The 20575-nt window shown below is 46.6% G+C and overlaps 2 protein-coding genes across 5 annotated transcripts in view; one reads left to right on the forward strand and one right to left on the reverse strand.

Moving 5' to 3' along the window:
* The window catches only part of Polh (DNA polymerase eta), a 38173-nt gene extending 29732 nt beyond the window's left edge, over positions 1 to 8441 (forward strand). For both annotated transcript variants that reach the window (XM_048445265.3, XM_048445264.3), the window contains exons 10-11: positions 4421 to 4590; positions 6551 to 8441. In XM_048445265.3, the coding sequence (XP_048301222.3) occupies positions 4421 to 4590; positions 6551 to 7397 (1017 nt within the window). In that variant the 3' untranslated portion in view covers positions 7398 to 8441. The remainder of the gene's footprint in view (positions 1 to 4420; positions 4591 to 6550) is intronic.
* Positions 8442 to 10255: 1814 nt separating this feature from the next.
* Gtpbp2 (GTP binding protein 2) lies at positions 10256 to 19605 on the reverse strand. Of its 3 annotated transcripts, none has more exons than XM_048445269.3 (12): positions 19148 to 19605; positions 15651 to 15677; positions 14979 to 15163; positions 14544 to 14652; positions 14202 to 14399; positions 13773 to 13947; positions 13403 to 13622; positions 13010 to 13145; positions 12820 to 12878; positions 12164 to 12335; positions 11694 to 11858; positions 10256 to 11464 (listed from the first exon to the last, which is right to left on the reverse strand). In XM_048445269.3, the coding sequence occupies exons 1-12, from the start codon at positions 19247 to 19249 to the stop codon at positions 11288 to 11290; spliced, it is 1725 nt and encodes a 574-aa protein (XP_048301226.2). In that variant the 5' UTR covers positions 19250 to 19605; the 3' UTR covers positions 10256 to 11287. The 3 variants fall into 3 exon arrangements, with proteins under 3 accessions (XP_048301226.2, XP_048301225.1, XP_048301227.1); XM_048445268.3 differs by lacking the exon at positions 19148 to 19605 and adding an exon at positions 17695 to 17907; XM_048445270.3 differs by lacking the exon at positions 19148 to 19605 and adding an exon at positions 15840 to 15959.
* Between the last annotated feature and the right edge of the window lie 970 nt (positions 19606 to 20575).

Below are 20575 nucleotides of genomic sequence, written 5' to 3' on the forward strand. Positions count from 1 at the left end.
GCTGAGGGCACACCTTAGTTGGTAGAGTGCTTGCTTAGCATGCTTAAAGTTCTGAGTTTGACCCCTAGCACCCCACAAATACCAGGGGTTAAGGTCATACTGACAAAAAAGGCATTAGACCTCTGAGAGTTTCTCCTGTCTTTTTAAGGATGTGTGTTTTGTTTTGAGATGGGGTCTCACTGTGTAGCCTTGGCTGTGCAGAGTGATCCACCTCTTCTACTTCCCAAGTGCTAGGTCTACTCCCTGCCCCGATTATATATGTTTCATATACATAAAGTATATCCATCTAAGTGTACAATTCAATAGTTTTAGCACCTTCCAGAGTTGTATAACTCCAATCGGTTTTTTTGGTTTGGTTGGTTTTTTTTAGACAGACTCTCCCTGTGTATACCTGGTTGGCCTGAATGTAACATTATATAGACTAGGCTGTCTTTGAACTGGCATGGCTCTGCTTCCTGAGTACTAGGACTACAGTTGCATGCCACCACACCCAGCTTTCCAGTCAGCTTAATATTCTTATTTACTCCCCAGAGAAACTCTGTACCCATTAGCAGTCACTCCCCATTTCTTCCCTCATCTGAAGTCTTTGGCATCCATGTAGTATGATTTTTGAACCCACAACAGTGGTGCAAACCTTTCATCCCATCCTAGTATGAGAGGCTAAAGTTGAAGATCTGTAACCATTCCTTCAAAAAAAAAAAAAAAAAGAAAGAAAGAAGGAAAGGAGAAAGTCCTGGACATTTCATATAACTGAAATCATGCTGTCCATGGCTGTTTCAGCAGTCTTGAAGAGTCTTTCACTTAGTTGACCCATATGACAGCATGTGTCAGTGATTACTTTTTTTAGGACTGGGTAAGAGTTATCAGTAAATAGCTATTGGGGTTATTTCTACTTTGGGTTTATCAGTAATGCTGTTATGAATGTTGCACATTTTTATCCTAGGAGCACAATTACTGGGTCACATGGTAATTATGTTTAGCATTTTGAGAAATTTGGTGACTGCTTTCTGTAGTGGCTTATTATTTCACAATTCCTGCTAGCAATGTAAGGAGGAGCAACAAACATGTTATGGGAGGCCACTTGTTTGTTCATGGCTGCTCAGCCCTGAAATAACCACACAGAAACTATATTAATTAAATTACTGCTTGGCCTATCAGCTCTAGTTTCTTATTGGCTAACTCTTACATCTTAATTTAACGCATTTCTACTAATCTGTGTATCACCATGTGGCTGTGGTTTATGGGCAAGGTTCCACCTGTTCCCGCAGTGTCTCCTGACTCTACCTTGTTTCTGCCAGCATTCAGTTTAGTTTTCCCTGCCTAGCTCTACTCTGCCCTATCACAGGCTCAAGACAGTTTCTTTATTAACCAATGGTACTCTTAGTATACAGAGGGGAATCCCACATCACCCCCCTTTTCTGTTTAAATAAAAAGGAAGGTTTTAACTTTAACATAATAAAACAGGTATTAATTAAGAATTATAGTTACAAGCCAGATGGTGGTGGAGCATGCCTTTAATCCCAGCACTCAGGAGGCAGAGGCAGGCAGATCCTTGTGAGTTCGAGACCACCTGGTCTACAAGCTAGTTCTAGAACAGACTCCAAAACTACAGAGAAACCCTGTCTCGAAAAACCAAAAAAAAAAAAAAAATAGTTACAATATTTATATTTATTTTTTATCATAACTAAGGAAAACTATATCTATATTTTAACTCAAATAAAGACTCCGGAAGGATATTCTATTACCTAAGTAAACAGAAAGTGTATTGTAAGCAACTTCCAAAACTCAAGAATTGACAGAGCCATCTCACCGTTGGACAGTCACCCACAGTTTTTAGGTAACGTTGTAGATACCCATCTTCAACCTACAGGCCCATAGTATCCAGCAGACTTTTCCATGAAGCAGGAAATTTTACAGACAGTTTCACCTATATTGGCAGTTTGTCAGTCACTTTTTTCTGTATCCTATAAAATGTCTGGCAGACTCTTTCATGAAGCAGGAACCCTGAAGGACTGTCTGACCTTTAGACAAGTTCAGCAGTCATTTCTCTGTGGGTCCTGCATGTCCAGTTATACAGCATAACATTTAGCAGTCCAGGCAAGAGCGGACTCCATTAGGAGCCTCTTTGGTACCCATCTTTCTCTTGAAATTATTGGTATTGCGAGGGCATATATGTCTCATTGTCATGAAAATTCTTAAGTTTTTAAAACACTTAAATGTCATATTTTGTTAGTTTTTGAAAGATTTGAAGAATCCCTATCTAACTGAAATCTATCTCAATATCTAGAAAACCTGATTGTCTATTAACATATTTTTAATTATACATTGTATTTTTAAATGAGCTGTACAAACACAATACTTTAATCAAGAGCAGAAATGCACATACACAATATAACAAAATTGACTTTAAATTTGTATCAATAAACCAAGATCCATACCAATGCAATGTATCCATCTCTACAGCATAGCCCCCTTTAAATGTAAAGAAACATTTATAAACAGTCATTTAGGGAATTCAAACATGTGCATATATGTGAGTGCAAGTATCTGCAGAGGCCAGAAGATTGGATCCCTTGGAGCTGAAGTTACAGGCAGTTGTGCACCGCCTGATGAGGATGCTAGGAACTGAACTCTGGTCCTAGGCTAGATTTATATTCGCTCTTTTTTGGGGGGTGGGGTAGGGGATGTTTCGAGACAGGGTTTCTCTGTGTATCTTTGGCTGTGCTGGAACTCACTCTGTAGACCAGGCTGGCTTCGAACTCACAGAGATCCACTTGTCTGCCTCCCGAGTGCTGGGATTAAAGTCGTGTGCCCTCCTTGATTTATATTCATTCACTCTTAACCACTGAAGCATCTCTTGAGCTCACTGTGATTTTTGTTTACTTTTTTCCTTTTTTAATGAAGCACAAATTTTCCCATGTTCAATGCTATGCTGATCTTCTCTGTATTGTCCCAGTTTTAGTTTGTATGGTGCTTAATCTGATAGCTAAACCTATTTTCATGTGGGTTTTTTTGGTTGTTTGGTTTTGTTTCTGAGACAGGGTTTCTTTGTGTAGTCCTGGCTGTATTGGAACTCACTCTGTAGACCAGGCTGACCTTGACTCACAGAGATCTGCCTGCCTCTTCCTCTGGAGTGCTGGGTTAAAGGTGTCCACCATCACACCCACCTATTTTCATGTGGTGTATTGACCGTTTATGCATCTCCTTAGACAAATGTTAGGCTTTGCCCTTATAACCCTAGTGTGTGAGTGGTAGAGACCAAAGGATCACGGAGGCTTGGAAGCTGCCAGCCTAGAAAGGAAAAAGCAAGCTGCAGTTCTGTGAGAGACCCTGCCATCAGGGAGTAACGCTGAGAGCACTGCAGGAAGACACGTCATGTCCTCCTCTGGCAGCCACATGAGTACATGCATGGGCATATATACCCTACACAGCACACACACACACCTATAAAAAAAAATGATCATGAGGTTCTAAGCTTTAGTTTTCTCTTGCATCTCTAGGCATACATTACATCCAGTTGTAATTACAGAACTCAAATTATCCTTTGTAATCTATTCTTTCAAGATGCAAACCTCTATAAATATGTTTTATAAACCACCCCCAGGTTGTGCTCTTGACCCATGGAGTTTCTGGGTATCCTTGCTAGTCTGTTTGCTGAGTGTAGTACCCAGATGCTCTCACTTGACTGAAGAGTTGATGCTTGCTATCTCTAGAGGTATTCTACATTGTTTCCTTTTTTCTTTTTTTCTTGTGTCAGTGCTGGGGATCAAATCCAAGATCTCACACATGCTTCTTTTTTATATAATTTATTTAATTTTACTTTTATGTACATTGGTGCGAGGGTTTCAGAGCCCCCTGGAATTGGAGTTACAGCTGTGAGCTGCCATATGGGTGCTGGGAACGCAACCCAGATCCTCTGAAAGAGCAGTCAGTGCTCTTAACCGCTGTGCCATCCCTCCAGCCCTCATATATACTTCTTATGTCTAGAAATAGCACAAACTTTTTTTTGTGAAATCCTGTAGTCAGATTTTTATTCAGAAATTTTACAATAGTCTATGTTCTGTATTTTTTGTATCCTTTATAGTACTGAAAATATATCCTTAGTAGGTGTTTAGTATACATTTGTATTTTATATAAATAGGTACTAGAATAGCTTCATTTTTTTGTTTACTAAAAAAAAAATTTTTTTTTAAGGGTCTTACTATGCAGTAAGTACTGGGTTACCTGGAACTTGCTATGTGGACCAAGATGAATTTGAACTCACAGAGATCCATCTACCTCTGCTTCCCAGTGCTGGAATTAAAGGAGTACACCATGCTCAGCCCTATTCTTGGCTTTTAAATTGAATTTCCAAGTTATTCTATTACCCTACAGATGATCTTAGTAACGATTTCTGGTCTCAATCCTTTACTTTCCACAGAATGACAGGGTGGCCACTCAGTTGGTTGTCAGTATTCGTTTTCAAGGAGACAAACGTCTGAGCAGCCTGCGCCGTTGCTGTGCCCTCACTCGCTATGATGCTCATAAGATGAGCCAGGATGCATTTGCTGCCATCAGGAACTGTAATACTTCAGGAATCCAAACTGAGTGGTGAGGCTCCTTTTTTTGTTTTGTTGTTGGTTTTGTTTTTTGTTTTGTTTTGTTGTATGTGTGTGTTTGGTGGCTGGGCAGTGGCGGCACATGCCTTAATCCCAGCACTCAGAAGGCAGAGGCAGGCGGATCTCTGTGAGTTTAAGGCCAGCCTGATCTACAAGAGCTAGTTCTTCCAGGGCAAGCTCCAAAACTACAGAGAAACCCTGTCTCAAAAAAACAAGCCCTTGACCTTTCGTCTGAAGTAGCTTGTGACTCAACTAGTCACACCTCATAGAGGGGGTGATCGCGGGCTAAGGAAGGTGAGAAGAAAGTAAGATCGCTCACAGGGTTTTGGTTTGGTTTCCTACGTTTGATACATTCTGAGACCCAAGGCATAGTGGTAGCTAGAGGACAACTTGAAGCAGGACCAGCACGCTGCCTTCAGGGAAGTGACTGCCTATAGCAGTGTTAAGCTTTTTAATCCTGAGATTATTAGGAATTTTTTTTTAAGATAGGGACTTCTGTGTTCCAGGCAAGTAGCCAGAGATGACTATTGTACATCTTTTTGTTTGTTTGTTTTGGTTTTAGAGACAGGGTTTTGCTGCGGCAGCCCTGACTTTCCTAGAACTCGCTTTGTAGACCAGGATGGCCTCAAACTCCACCTGCCTCTGTTCCCTCCCCAAGTGCTGGGGTTAAAGGCATGTGCCAGCACACACTGGATTTTACACTGTGCTGCCATCTCCCAAGTACTGAGGTTACAGGCCAGGACTGTCACATACCTGAAGTGCTGGGATTAAAAGCGTGGCCACCCCTGCCTGGCAATAGTCTGGATACTGAAGATTAAACCTAGGTCCTTGAACATGTGAGGAAAGTGCTCTACTACTAAGCTACACCTTCAGATTTTTCATAAGAACTTTATGAAAGCATAATGAGTAAATAAATATGTAAAACATAATACAATAAATAGACAAATTTCTTGAAATGTTTCCCTTTGGTTGTATTTTTCGAGTTCTCTGTGTAACCACTCTGAATGTCCTGGAACTCACTGCAGAACAGACTGAGACTGCAAACCAAAAGCTTGATAGGGAATTTTCATCTTGATAAATTCTAGAGTTGTGGATTAGGATTAGAAATTTTTTCCGCTTATCTTGTGTGTATGTGTTGTAATTCGTATACTACTTGTGAAATCTCTGAATTGGTCCCACAAACCAAACTCAGGCCATCCAGTTTGGTGGCAGGTGCCACCCCCTGAGCCAACTGGGGCTGACCCTGAGCTATGATTTGCTTATTTCTCCTGTTGTTGTCTTGAATAAAATTTGTGTAGCCCCAAGCCAGGTGTGGTGGCACACAACACTTTAATCTCAGCACTTAGGAGGCAAAGTCTGACTGATCTCTGAGTTCAATGCCAGCCTGGTCTAAAGACTGAGTTCTAGGACAGCCAGCCAGAGCTACACAGAGAAACTCTGTCTCAAAAAAAAAAAAAAAAAAAAAAAAAGGGCTGGAGAGATGGCTCAGTGGTTAAGAGCATTGCCTGCTCTTCCAAAGGTCCTGAGTTCAATTCCCAGCAACCACATGGTGGCTCACAACCATCTGTAATGAAGTCTGGTGCCCTCTTCTGGCCTTTAGGCATACACACAGAGAGGATATTGTATACATAATAAACAAACAAACAAATAAATAAATAAGTAAATAAATAAATATTTTTTTAAAAAAGAGCAAGGTGGTGGTGCATGCCTTTATCCCAGCACTCAGGAGGCAGAAACAGGTGGATCTCTGAGTTCGAGGCCAGCCTCATCTTAGCCTCATCTTCATAGCGAGTTTGGACAGGCTCCAAAGTTACAGAGAAACCTTGTCTTGAAAAGGGGGGGGGGATAAGAATTTCCTTTCATGTAGAACCAGAACTTATCATTCATTAATAATATCTAGGCTCTTAAAACAGTGACTTGGTAATGTCCTTGTTCCATCACTTTGTACACAGGTCCCCTCCTCTGACGATGCTCTTCCTCTGTGCCACCAAGTTCTCTACCTCTGCCCCTTCAGCTCACACAGACATCACCATCTTCTTGAGCAGTGAATCAAGTTGTCAGTCAAAGGTGCCAACTGCCAGCTCTGAAACTAAGAGCCAGGGAACTGGTCCAGCTTTGCCCACATCTAGAAAGCCAGCCACCTCTCTGGAGTCTTTTTTTCAAAAGGCTGCCAAAACGCAGAGAGTGAAAGAGACTTCCCTTGTTCCTCCCAACACGTCCACAGACAAGTCACCAGTCAAGCCCGCACTACCGTTCCAAAGCAGCCGGACTGTAGGAATCGAGCCCTTCTTCAAGCAGAAGAGGCTGTTATCACAGCAAACACAGCTTAATAATCCTTCAGCTCCTCACTTTCCACAGAAGGACTCGGAAGCGATATCGAGCTATTTTCCCACAGAGTGTGCAAATGGTGGTCCTCTTTATGAAAGAGTGTTGAAGCCACTATCTTCTAAAGCAATTTCTACAGAAAAGGATGTGGCTGGGAACAGTTCAAACATGCTTAATTCTTCAGTTTACAACTCTGAGGAGGTGACCCACAGTGCAACTGAGGACCAAATGCTCTGTGAGAAGTGTGACTCCCTGGTTCCAGTGTGGGACATGCCAGAACACATAGACTACCATTTTGCATTGGAGTTGCAGAAGTCTTTTCTGCAGCCTTGTACTTCAAAACCCCACACTGTTCCTTCAATGTCTCCTCAGGGCAAAAGAAATCCCAAGAGTCCTTTGGCTTCCAGTAATAAACGGCTTAGGCTCCACGGCATGCAGACACTGGAATCATTTTTTAAGCCATTGACACATTAATGCTGCCCTCCGGCTTGTAGAACTTTACAATAGTTATTTGTAACTGAGCGATGGGATCATGTTGATTTCTCAAGGGAATCTATGAAATTGTTAATACAAAATTAGGTTCCTCTATTCCAGTGGGATCCTGATCCTGTTTCTGATCAAAATGTTTTTAATGTTTTTAATATCTTTTAGGGAGACAGTGTCGTAAAAGGTGTAAGCCTTGGCAAACTCCTTCAACATTGAGTTTTCTCACTCATCCATAAAACTAAAGACCATACGTGATATATTTAGGGGTGTAACTCCTAATAACCCCCCCCATGCCAGGCGGTGATGGTGCACGCCTTTAATCCCAGCACTGAGGAGGCAGAGGCAGGCAGATCTCTTGTGAGTTCAAGGCTAGACTGGTCTATAAGAGTTCCAGGACAGCCAAGGCTACACAGCAAAACCCTGTCTCACAAAAACCAAAAGACCCTCCCCCCCCCCCAAAAAAAAGCCCTAACTTGAAATTGGAACAGAATGGGGGAAAAAAATTGGGTTTGGGGATATAACTCAGTGGTGGAACACTGACCTAGGATAGCATGTGCAACGTCCTGTCTGTGTTCAATTCCCAGTGCTGCAGTGGGAATAAAACAAAAAGCTGTATGTTAGCCCAAAGGCTAAAGTAATGAGACGTGTAGTCTTCCTTAGCCACCCAGGTGTTAGGTTTTTCTGATATGACCTTGAATTATATGCAAAACCAGGTAGTAGGTTAAATGAGTAGGAAGATGGCATACACCTCTCTTTCCATACTAAATACAAACCACCTTCATTTTCCATATTTATAAATTGTGCCTTTGTATTTTACTTCAAGGGGAAGGTTTAAAGCTAACTGTGTTTAGCAGGAATTGACCTTTCCCTTGAATTTATTGTGGCTTTTCCCTAGCTGGATCAGTGGCTTCTTAAAGGCAATAATTCTTGCAGTGCCTTACACATAGTGTGTTCTTGACTATTGGTTAATGTATGTAATAAAATTATACATGATTGCCCACACTAGGACAATAAAAATGTACTCTTTGAGGACCTGCCTTGCACACTTTTATTCCTCTAAATGTTCTGTTATTGTAACAAGGTGCCCTACTGGTAATTTTGACATTGGGGTGGGTAGGCTAGGCTAAATGGTCTTCACAACTCTGATCCTACTTCAGTTTTCTGTGTGCTGAAATCGTATGTGTACACAAATGTACCTGTGCAACTGTCATCTCCTTTTGGTTGCAGTTGGGATGACTGCAAGGAGTAGTTGTAGAGAAAAATAAGGTGTGGTGAGGTGTTTTGTACGTGCTTGGAATCCCAGCACTTAAAAGGGTACAGGAAGGAGAACCAATCTGGAGTTAAAATCATCTCTGGCTAGATAGCAAGTCTGGGGCAACCTGGGCTACACGAAGGGATGCAAGCTAGTGGTAGAGTACTTGCTGAGCATGACATTTAAAAAGAGAAGAATAAATCTAGATGTGACCATGTGTAATCCTAGGATTCTGGAGGGGGAGGCAGGAGGACCTTGTCTCAAAAGAGAAGCACTGTAGCAGAAACTTAGGTGTCACTTGATCTCTAGAGATAAGCCGGAGGTCAGGTGGAGGGTGGCTAGTGGACCAATGGAAGGCAAAGCTAGCAGTATACCTTGTCCTGGGCAGCCCTGCCCTATTGCACATGGTCTGTAGGAGAGCAGACAGCAGGCCTTCATCAGTGCTGGGAAAGCACCATTGTGCTGCAAGGCGACCTTGCCTTCCTCACTGCTCACAGTTTACCCACAGGCTTCTTAGTAGTATGTTAAGCCAATGGCATTTTTGTTTTTCCAGATGGGGTTTTTCTACATGGCGCTGGCTGTCCTGGAACTCATTTTGTAGATCAGGCTGGCCGTGAACTCACAGAGATCCACCTGCTTCGGCCTCCTGAGTGCTGGGATTAAAGGTGTGCACCACCATGCCCAGCTACCAATGGTATTTAAAAAAAAAAAAAAAGAAATCAGATATGGTGGCCTATACCTGTAACCCTAGCTGAAGGAGAAGGCTAGGTAGGTAGAAGGACTACTGTGAGTTAAGGTCACAGAGCCAAGAGCTTGTCTAAAAGTACTAGATATAGGACTGGGGGATACAGCTCAGCTGGTGCCTAAAATTCAGAAGACCTAGGTTTGAGCCTTAGCATTGATAAAAGCAGGTAGGAGCCTGTCTGTAACTCCAGCAACTGAGAGGTAGAAGGATCAAAAGTTCAAGGTCATCCTCAATTACATAGTTTGATGCCAGCCTGGACTGGAAACTTATCTCAAAAAATAAAACTCCGGTGGCACAATGCTGCATAAGGCTTTGGACCACATGTATCGTTTGCTTTGCCAGGATTAGTATTCAAAATAGAGTTCCTACTTCTGCAGTAGATTTTAGTCTTAGACCCTACTTAATATGGGAAAGGCTGGGAATAGAGCTCAGTGGTGGTGTCTGGTTAGCATGGACTCTAAAATCTGATAGTCTGAACACAGAAATAGGAAAGGCCAAGGTTTAGCTTACGTGGCCCTCGATGCTCCAAGAACCTAGGCTTACAAGGGAAGTGTGTGGACTGCATTCACCTGAGTCCTCATCCCTGCTCCTAGTGAACACTGATAGGTGCAATGGGGCTAACTATTTGAGCTGAAAAGGCCTCTCCACTCTGCTCACTTGTAGAATGAAGCAAAACAGAACACACAGAATGCTGATCCTATGGGGAGAGGAAAAGAATGGCCAATGAGATAAGGGATGACTTCTTTCCAGTTCAGAGTTCGACGACGGTAGGGAGTCACTTGTCTCTAATCCTGGAGGAGAATCTAGCTGTGGAGGCGGAACCTTTGTCTTAAGTATAAGCACAGAATATCCAATAAAACATTTTTTATTCTGTACAATATATATGTGTATTTAAATATATATACATATATATATACACATGTGCAGAGAATCTTCAACAAACAAATCCCTGAGTTCATGGGAACCCAGGATGCTAACAAAGGGAAAGGAGGGAGTCCATGCCTAGAATGACATCTTTCCCTTTCCTCCTGGTTCCCAGCAAGAGGGAAGGGGGTGGGCACTATAGATTACTAAAACAAGAAAAAATTTATGTGGGAGCAGGAATGGGGATGAGGATGTCAGGATACATAACTGTGGGTCAAGGTCCTGTAGCTACCAGTCTGGGAAAGGAAAACAGACTATTTGATCTAGTATGAAAGCCAACAGATGACTTGAGAGGAACTGACATGCAGCTGGCCTTTAGTGTGCCAAGTCTTAGCTTGGCAGCCCCACACCTAGGCCAGCACCACAAATAGCACCAAGTGGGGCTATAACAGGAGGATCTGGGCAAAGGGCCCTTGAGTAAAGGACAATGAAATAAAGCCAGAAATATGCATCAGGACTCAAGGCAGGGTAAGAACACAGTCTTTCACGGTCTCTGTGCCATGTCTTCCGTCCCTGGGTCCACCAGATAGTGAGGAGCACTGTCTTTTATCCACAGTCAGGTGGAGAGGGCAACTTATGTGGCCCTGAGAGGAGGTATAAGAAGTACTTTCAAGGGCCAACCCAGTCATGACAATTCCTGAAGTGCAGAGGTCACACTGGTGAGTCATGCCCGGTCCTGAGAGTGGCATCCAGTCGACAAGATCATGCAGCTGCCAGGGTTGATGAGCCAACCAGGGGGCACACAGCTGCCGAGTGCTGCCTGAACTGTCTTCTCCCTCAGGACTGCCCCTCCCTGACCACGCCAAGCTTGACACCTCTCCAGAAAGGGGGCAGGAAGCAAGTGGCAGCAGACACTAATCTGCCTAGCCTATTAACACACAGAGCCGCCAACGGTGGGCAGCATGGCCGGAAGTCACCTTATTATTGTAGGGACAGCAGTAGTGCTGTTTTGAGGACTCAGAAGCCCATGCTGGCCTGGGCTTCTCCTGCTGTGATGGCTTGCACATCTGTGACATGACCGATGCCCTTGGTAACACCCTCCCGGAACAGCAGTTTGGCGCCCACCTTCAGGTATTCTGGGTGTTTCAGGAAGCGGAAGCGTACTACTGCTTTCTCCCCTGTCCGCAACTTGTCCTTCAGGAAAAAAGTGGTCACAACCCTGACCAATGACTCTCATCCCATTCTCTATCAGCCATGGCTCCACCCTTGAAGTCCCCAGGTGGGCTGCTACCCTTCCTGTACGGGCTTTGTTCCCTTTATGGGATCAGGCAACTCTAAGCCAAGTGTAATGTTAGGGCTCCCTCCTATATGGAAGCAAAATACTTTCCCTGCAAAAATGGAGACATGGCTGGGTCGCTCTCACCTTTGCATGGATCTTTTCCACCACTGCTGTTTGACGTACGTTGCCCACATGTACCGTCACCTGGAATCCCCGCCGGAAGGTGGTGGCATGGAATAGTAGGACTATCTCTGCCTCAAACACTGAGCAGATGGTGGGATTCATCTCGGGACTCACCATCACCATGCCCTGGGGAGGCACAGCCGGGGAGGCATAACCCAGATCCAAGAAGGGCAGACCTGGCATTAGACTCCATTTCCAGACATTCTGCACACTTTAGAACTCCTGAATCCCCTTTTCTTCTATATGCCTCCAGAGAAAGGCCTCAGAAGGCCCTGGTACCATGGTACCCGTGTTTTGAGTATCCTAAGCTCTTTCAATAGTCTGTAACCAGGCCTACACTCCCAAGTTAGAGACCACCATGTTTCCTTAGGTTTCAATAGCCAATCTTCCAGACACTTGCATTCCCTCTCCAACCCACCTGTTCACCTCACCTTGCGAAGCAGTGCACGGTCAAAGTCTCCGAGGGCTAATGTAGCAGCCTGACCAGCTCGCAGCACGCGACAGGCAGAGCGATTGCGCTGGATGCTGCATACTCTCAGCTCCAGGAAGCAGCCATCATCTGTTGGGCCTACCACCAGCTGGTCACCCTCACGGCAGATCCCACTGCAGCCCAGACAGCAGGTAACACAATGTCAGCATAGGTCCCTCTGACTTCTCTGCTAGGGGCACTCAGAATACACTTGCCCTCGAATTAGGGCAAAAGAACCCTAAATTCCAGCTCGGACTGCCTTGTCCAGTCTAGCATTTAGATTCTGAAGACCAGCAGCACCGGCTGGCAGAGCCACACCTGTGGCTTGGCTAACACCAGCTCACTAAAGGACAAGTTACATCCTCAGGCTTTATGCTGTGCTTCCTCATTTCCCTGCTTTGAGATGCTAGGTGAATGCACTGTTTCTTCCTAGAGCCCATAACCCTAGGCTCTAGGGGCCTGGAGAGTCCCCTAAAGCAGCAATGCCATTACTCCGTCATAAGCCAAGCTTCCACATTCTGTGCATGAGCTCAGCTGTTCAACCCAGGGCCTGCTTCAGGCAAGAGGTCTTCAAGTACAGGGGTACACAGGTAAGGACGAGTAACACAAGGCAGTCACCTGGACAGTGTTCCTCCAACCACAGTCCCCACCTCTGGGACTGTGTAGATTTCATCCACCTAGAGCCAAAGAAAACTCTGTCAACGTCCTGCCACCAGTGCTTGTAGAGCCAACCTTTGTAAATAAGCTCAGGCTGTCACAACTGGGCTGGCCCTGCCCTGCCCTCCCTTCTGTCTGTTGGGTCAGCTACCTGGAACTCTGTCAACTGCTGCATAAGCTCTTCCTGCTCTTTGCTGTTGGTGAGTGGAGGCAGGATGTTCAGGAAGACTTTAAGAAGGTCCAGACTCTCTCCAGACACACTGGACAGTGTGAATATAGGTGTGACACTGTGGATACACAAATATGTAAGAATAGTCTTAACAGGAAGCAGTAGCCAGAGGCCCCTTCTGACTGTGAGCAAGTCAGGGAATGTGGACAGTTAATGTCTTCAAGGTCCCAAGCATAGCTCCCTCCCACAGTCCCAAGCTGAAAAAGGCAAAGAAATGAACTAATGGATCTGGCCCTAGAGGTGGGACACCATGCTCCTGGACCCTGTGGCAGCCTTCCCTGTCCATCAAGGCTTGAGGGTGAGAGGCAGGCTCACTTGGGTGACTGGGCAAATTGCTGGGCAGCAGTGACAGCATCATCCTCAGAGGTGACCAGCATAGGGACCTTGTGGCAGCCAGGCTGCTTGAGGACCCGCTCCAGCTGGCGTACTGTCCTCTCCACTGTGGTCTTAGCACACAGGTCCACTTTACTGACCACGATGAAGAAGGGCACTTTCAGGGCCAAGGCCAGCCCCAGATGTTCCCGTGTGGTGCCGGCTACCTCACAGAAAAGAGGCAGGTGGCAGGAGAGAGAATTTGGGAGGAAGGAAAAGGAAGAGTTGGTGTTGCTCCCAGCTCTGAGGGGGCTCAGGGCAGAAGAGAGTCAGCTCCTCCCTTTGCCCTGCCCCTCTGCTCAGTATCTCGTACCGATTCCAGTGTTGGCACTGACGAGGAGCAGGGCACAGTCGGGGCAGTAGGAGGTGAGGCCGAAGATGGTGGTGTGCAGATATTTATGGTGGCCCGCCAGGTCGATGAAGGTGATCATCTTGGAGCTGCTTTCACAGATCTCTTCTGCAGTCCGTGAGTCGCTGTAATTCACCACCTAGCCCAGGGCCAGGCCTCTCAGTGTCCCTGTGACCTCCCCAACCCTTCAGAAGTCACCAGGCCCTAGTCTAGTCCCTAGCCCATTTCCTATTTCACTCCGTAGATTCTCACTTGGTTTTTAAGGAGAGAGCTGTTCACAGTACCCTCAGACTTCTCCAAAAGGTCTCCGCACCCTGCCCCCAGCCTCTGCCTTCACCTCTACCAGCCCATCCTCAGAGTCTGGCCCCACTGGGTCCCGCTGATCCCATGCACCTCTCCCTTGCTGTTAAAGCCCAGGATCTCAAAGCTGATGCTGGAGGTTCGGCCAGACTGAATCTCATGCAGGTGGCGGAAAAGGTTGAGCCGGGCCCGGCCCCGCCCGTTGTCCAGCTCTCCTTGGGTCAAGACTCCAAGCAAGGTCGACTTCCCTGAGTCCACATTCCCTAGGACTGCCACACGGAGATCTAGGAACTGTGAGGAATTTGGCAGAGGTGAGTTCACTTCACACTAAAGGTTAAGGTTCTCCTACTCCCTGGAGCACACCCTCAGCAGCCTAGGCCAGTGGAAAGCCTAGCAACACAGCCTTTGCTGGGAGGAGAGCAGCATGGCGCTCACCTGCTGATTGTCAGGAACTTTTCGCACCAGCACCTCAGTGATCTTCCGGGGCACGTCACTATCATAATCCACTTCTCGCTCCCGGAGAACAGTGATGTCTGCCCCAACCCTGTCACAGAAAAGCCACAGCTGCCATATTTCACATTATTCCCCCTGTTCCAGTCTGGCTCTGACCACAGAGGTCCTGACATCTCACTGAACTTCCTACCCCCTTGCAATCTATCCCCCCATACTTCTTTTGAAACAAACATCTTAAATCAAAAGGAGTTGGGAGCCTGGGCACAGTGCAATGAGCGCACCAACCAGACTCACTCTGCCCCTATCAGGAGACTGCTACAGGAGGAATCCCCACCTCACCCCAGTCCCTCTGGACTTGGCTGGCTGGGTATGCATGGGTCCTCCCTAAAGTTGGGGAGAAGGGAGAAGGAAGCATACTTCTCTGCCATCCGGTGCAGGGTCTTGAGGGAAGCCCGCATCTCCTCCTCAGCCAGCCCCACCAGCAGCCCATTGTCCTCTACCCCAATCTGGTAGACAGCCTCACCGCGTCCCTCCTGGAGCCGCCACTTCATTTGCGTCACCAAGTGTTCAAAGCGGTACTGGGATGGATTCACCAGCTTCAGCTTGGGACAGATGTGGTATCATGAGAAGAAGAAATCAGGGTGCTCCTCCCAGACTCTAAATGTGGTCCCTACCTGTCCTGCTATAGTAACCAGCACCTTTCTTTTCCACTTAAAACCCTTGTCCCCTGGGGATAGAGAAATGGTTCAGTGGTTAAGAGAACTCAGGTCAAGGGCTGACAAATGCCTGAAATGACAGCTCAAGGGGGATCTGACACCCTATTCTGACCTCTGAGATACTGGTACTCAGAAGCACATACCTACACACACACACACACACACACACACACACACACAAAAATTAAAAATCTTTAAAAAACCAAACCCTTACCCCTGACCACACTAGCAATGATTCTTCCCCTGACACGGTGGGTTCAGAGAGCCCAGCATGATGACCATGCAGCATGGAGTGGGAAGGATAGCAGAGAAATCACCTTATACTGACTAGGGCAACTACTGCATCCCATCTCCTCCCCAACCTAAGACTCACTTTATATTCGATGTTTCCATCTTCAGCCTAAAAAGAAACAGGAAACAGTTAGCACACCCTGTTCAGACCCAATTCCTACTTCCTCAATTCCCAATGACCTCGGGCATATAAGGCAAGCCATGGTGGCACTTGCCCATGCTCCCAGGTAGCCTCTGAGGAAAGGCTGTAAGGATACAGCAAACTACCCACTTATCCAACGACGGAATCACAGATCCTCAGCGTGTTCTTTCTAGATGCAAGATCACCTCTTCCTCCCCAACCTCCACATCTGACACTTCTGTCCAGTCTGGGTGTTCTGGTTTTGGTTTTGGTTTTGGTTTCTTTCTGTGTTCAGGCTGTTGCTGCCTTTCTTTGACACTGATCTAGGAGCCACCACTTCCTTCTTGCCCATCCCTCTCAGCTGATGCCATCAAGTGTAAGAGGTTACAAGTGACTCTGGGCCAGAGCCAAAGTGTGAGCTCAGCACTGGTCACTGCAAACTCACTGAGATAGGAGGCCCAGGTAAGAGAGGAGTAGAATTCCAAAGTTGGAACTTACATTTAAATAAAAAAGAAGGAATTTATTAAAGGGACAGATGTCATAAACTGAACTTACTATGGCTTTTACCCCAGTTCATGCCTCAGGTGAGGTGAAACTCTGAACAATCCCATATCATAGCCTCTCTCACAGCTGCCACCTTTAGGGCTGTGTGCTACACAGACTTGCCTCACCCCACCCCCACCCCCTGTACAAAAGGTTGTGACATCTCATATTGCCCTTCTGTATTTCTGCATTTCTCCTCCCTGGCCATTTTATTTTTCTGTTTCCCTTTCTGTCATCATTCCATCTTTAAAGTCCTTAGAAGAGTCTTTATCCACAATCTCAACCCCATGGAATGTGTGGGAGCTCTTTTTCCATCAACAAAGACACGTTTTTACTATTCTGCTGACGGTGAACAATTAGGATAGTAGACTTTAAAGATGGTATAAAGATAATCTAGGCCAATGGTTCTCAAAGTGTGGTTCTGAGACCAACAACATTATAGTGTAAGAAATGCCAAATTTGCTGAGTGGTGGTAGTGCATGCATTTAATCCCAGCACTCGGGAGGCAAAGGTAGGCAGATCTTTGTGAGTTCAAGGCCAGCCTGGTCTACAAAAACTAGTTCCAGGACAGCTAGTGCTGTTTCACAGAGAAACCCTGTCTCAAAAAACCAAAGGGGAAACAAAACCAAAAGAAATGTCAAATTCTCAGGTCCATCCCTCACCTAGTGGATCAGAAATTCTGTGAACAGAACAGCAATCTGGATAACTCTGGCGCATACTTAAAGTCTGATAACCACTATTTGAAGTCCTTCCCACCTTGGGTTCTTCTATCTTTTGTTTGTTTTGTTTTCAGAAACAAGGTTTCTCTGTGTATCCCTGGCAGCCCTGGAACTCGCTCTGTAGACCAGAATGGCAAGGAACTAGGAGAAATTCTCCTGCCTCTGCTTCCTGAGTGATGGGTTCTCCTATCTAAAGAGGAAGAAGGAAAGTGGTCTTCTTTGTTTTAAGGACTCATGGAGCATATGGGGGCTCTTCTCTGTCTACACGACAAGGAAAAGGCAGAGGGCTATGTCTAACTGTTCTCTATTTTGTGTATGTGAGTACCGAGGGCGTAGCGAAGGAACACATTGCTCTAGTCCCGACTACTCCCCTTCTCCCTGGGGACCAAGTTTAGAAAAGCGGTGGTTACTCCTGCTAGACTTCTTATCCCAGTTAGTGTTCCTTTCCCACTCCTCTGCTCCCCTCAGGGGGATGAGATTCCCCGTCCTCGCTTCTCCAAAGGTTATTTTAGAGAAAGGGGCAGTCCCTTCCCGAGGTCCTGACACCGAAGAGGATCGTCTAGTTTTGACGCCCCTCTTTTCTAAGGGGTCCTGAAACAGGAGGAGGGGTGCTCTTCCCCAGTCCTTCCTCCCCGGGGTCTTGACACCGGAAAGGGGGATTAATTATCTCTGTCCCGCCTCCCTGGAGTCTCGGGGACCGGAAAGATAGTTCCCTGTGCCCCGCCAATTTTTCAGGTGCTCACCTCTGGAGGCAGGTACGGAGGGTTGTTGGCTTTACCTCCTCTGTTCCTTCCGTTCTTCTTCTTCCCCTTTGGGCCCCCGCAACTGCTGCTACCGCCGGCCCCCCGAGCTTTGAGGTTTCCGCCCATGGCCGGGCCTCCTCCGGGCCGGCAGCAGCCGCCGAACAGCTCCGATACCCGCGAGTCCATCCGCTGCTGCCACCAGCCCCCCGCCCGACCCCTCCCCCCCGCCACTGCCACCGCCCCTACTGCCACCGCCGCGTCGGGCCAGCCGGAGGAGAGTGGGGTGTGGCCCAGCGCAGGCCACGCCCCTGGCTATCCTGGCCTCCTGGTCGCGTCAGAAAAAGCCGCAGGGCACCAAGGGATACCGAGTTCGCGGGCCTAAGATTTAGTGCTAAAGACAGTGAGCTTGAACTACAATTCCCAGGAAGCATCACTACGCAAGGGCCGCAGGTGGTTTCGGGGGAGTGGGTAGCAAGCGCGCCTTGCGCGCAGAACCCTAAGGGAGTTGTAGTCCGTATCCCATTCCCTGAGCTGCGTGCGGCTCCTTTTCTAAGGACTGTAAGAAAGCCCTGCGGCCTGATATTGAGGACAATCACCGGAGGCAAAGGGCTCATATCAGAATCAAACTGGGTTTGACCACTCAGCACGGATCCCAGACAACAAGTTAAAATTCAGGGCAGTTGGACCTGACAACCTGCTGGCTCCACCTCTGCCTCAGTTTCTTCCCGACAGCTGGCGTGTTGTCGAGTGAGTCAGGGCAAAAGCCAGGGCGGAGGCAGATGGTTGTTATAGCATAATTAGAGCTGTTATTGTGACGATGATTATGCCACCCTTGCACCGTAGTCACTGCTTTATTACTTGCCTGGCACAGTCAGTGGGCTGGTTTTAACAGCCCCAGGCACCGCGGCCGCCAGACACGTGTCCAGAACCCATAAACCAGCCAGCTGCTTCAGGGGTTTGAGGATGCCTTCAGCAAGTATCTCTCCTCCCCTTTGTTTTGATGTTGAACCAATCCGGGAAAACCGAGTCTGATTTAAAATTAGTCCGGAGGAGGGGCCTGGCCCCTACTTGGGGCGGAGCTGGGGTTCCAGACACGTCAACCGCCAGGGGGCGGGGGAAGTGGCCAGGAATAGAAACTTGTCCGAGGTCCCAGGGAATTGTTGACCTGCCTTTCTAGCCAAACAGTCTCTCCTGTCCTTTAGAACTCTAAAAGCGACATAAACCAGTGTACAAGACACCAAAAGGGCAGAGTAGAGAAACAGAATTGCATGGCCAAGAGTCAGGACGCTAGGGTTCAAATCCCAGCTTCGTAGTTATCTTATGACTCACAGTGTGTCCACTCCCCTCTGCACAAACAACCAGGTGTTCATATATAGTCAAGGAATTAAACAGCTTTTGCCTCCAAAATTTTAAAGTTTTCCTCGGTAAACTAGGAACAACAATAGCGTCTTACCTCTGGTACACTCTGTAGGAGTTCAGGCCTGGTTGAGTCCATGTCTTCATAGGCCCACGTGGAAGGAGGTGGATCTATTGCACATGCAGCTGCTGTCCACATTAGATAACTTCCACACCAACTAGACCAGAAGAACCAAGATCTTAAAAAAGGCCTTGCAGGTCTAGTCAATGATGCGAGTCTCCAGGGAGGAAAAGCAGGTGTCCGTTCTGTATGCTATCCTGTATGGTTGAGGACAGCCTTTGAAAAGCCCAGGACTACCAGGAAAACTGTTTTAGAGATTGAGACGAGAGAATTCAGAAATCGCAAAGGATGAGAATTGAAAGGCAGAGATATGCCAGGCAGTAGTGGTTCATGCCTTTAATCCCAGCACTCGGGAGGCAGAGACAGGCAGATCTCTGAGTGTTCAAGACCAGCCTGGTCTACGGAGCGAGTTCCAGCAGAGGCTCCAAAGCTACAGAGAGAAACCCTGTGTCTCAAAAAACCAAAGAGAGAGAGAGAGAGAGAGAGAGAGAGACAGACAGACAGACAGACAGAGAGAGAGAGATGCCCCACCCACACCACACTATCACCACTAGCAGTCCTGGGCCTGAACAGCTGCACTCGACGGATATCGACAAACAACCTTTGTTGTTGTTTAAATATCCATGGATCTTCTAGCAGGTCCACTTTTCACACACAATTTCACCCCACCCATTCCAATCCCCACAGCTCCTTAGTGGAGACCTTTTATAAGATGATGGGGGATAATCCATTCTTGAACAAAATGGCCTACCGACACAGACAGAAGTGAAGGCTGACAGAGGAGCAGGTCAACAGGATCTCTGCCAGGAGAGCTCAGGGTCCTGGGGAATGGAGGTGATGGAAGGACCAGTTTCCTGGACCGGTTGCTTATGAGGTGCCCATGAGGTGGTTGGCTATTGGATGTGTGTGTATATATACATATTATTGTTACAGATACATCACATGCAAATATTTTTCCTGGCTGGTAATGAGTCATTTGCTTTTATACGTAGTACCTCTGTGTGCACATGCGTTTTGTGAATGGACCTTTATCTGCTCTGGCTTATGGCAACCCTTTTCCTCTGCTTTCTTGGTTTCCTATCATCCTTATGTAAACTTCATATATTATTATGTAATATATCTTTGAGGAGATTTAAAAAATGTTTCCACTTGGGGCTACAGAGATGGCTCAGTAGTTAGAGTTCTTGCTGCTCTTCCAGATGCCGAGAGTTCAGTTCCCAGCATCAGTGTTGGTTGACTTAGCACTGCCTTTAACTCCAACTCCAGGGGACCCGGTACCCTCTTCACAAGATCACACTGATGTGCACAGTCCTAATTATAGATACACACACAATTTAAAATTACATCTGTTAAAGTTTTACATTTATTCTGTGTGCACGTGTGTACACTATGATGTACATGTAG

The sequence above is a fragment of the Myodes glareolus genome, chromosome 18 (assembly GCF_982192425.1).
Source record: "Myodes glareolus chromosome 18, mMyoGla1.1, whole genome shotgun sequence".
Taxonomy (NCBI): domain Eukaryota; kingdom Metazoa; phylum Chordata; class Mammalia; order Rodentia; family Cricetidae; genus Myodes; species Myodes glareolus.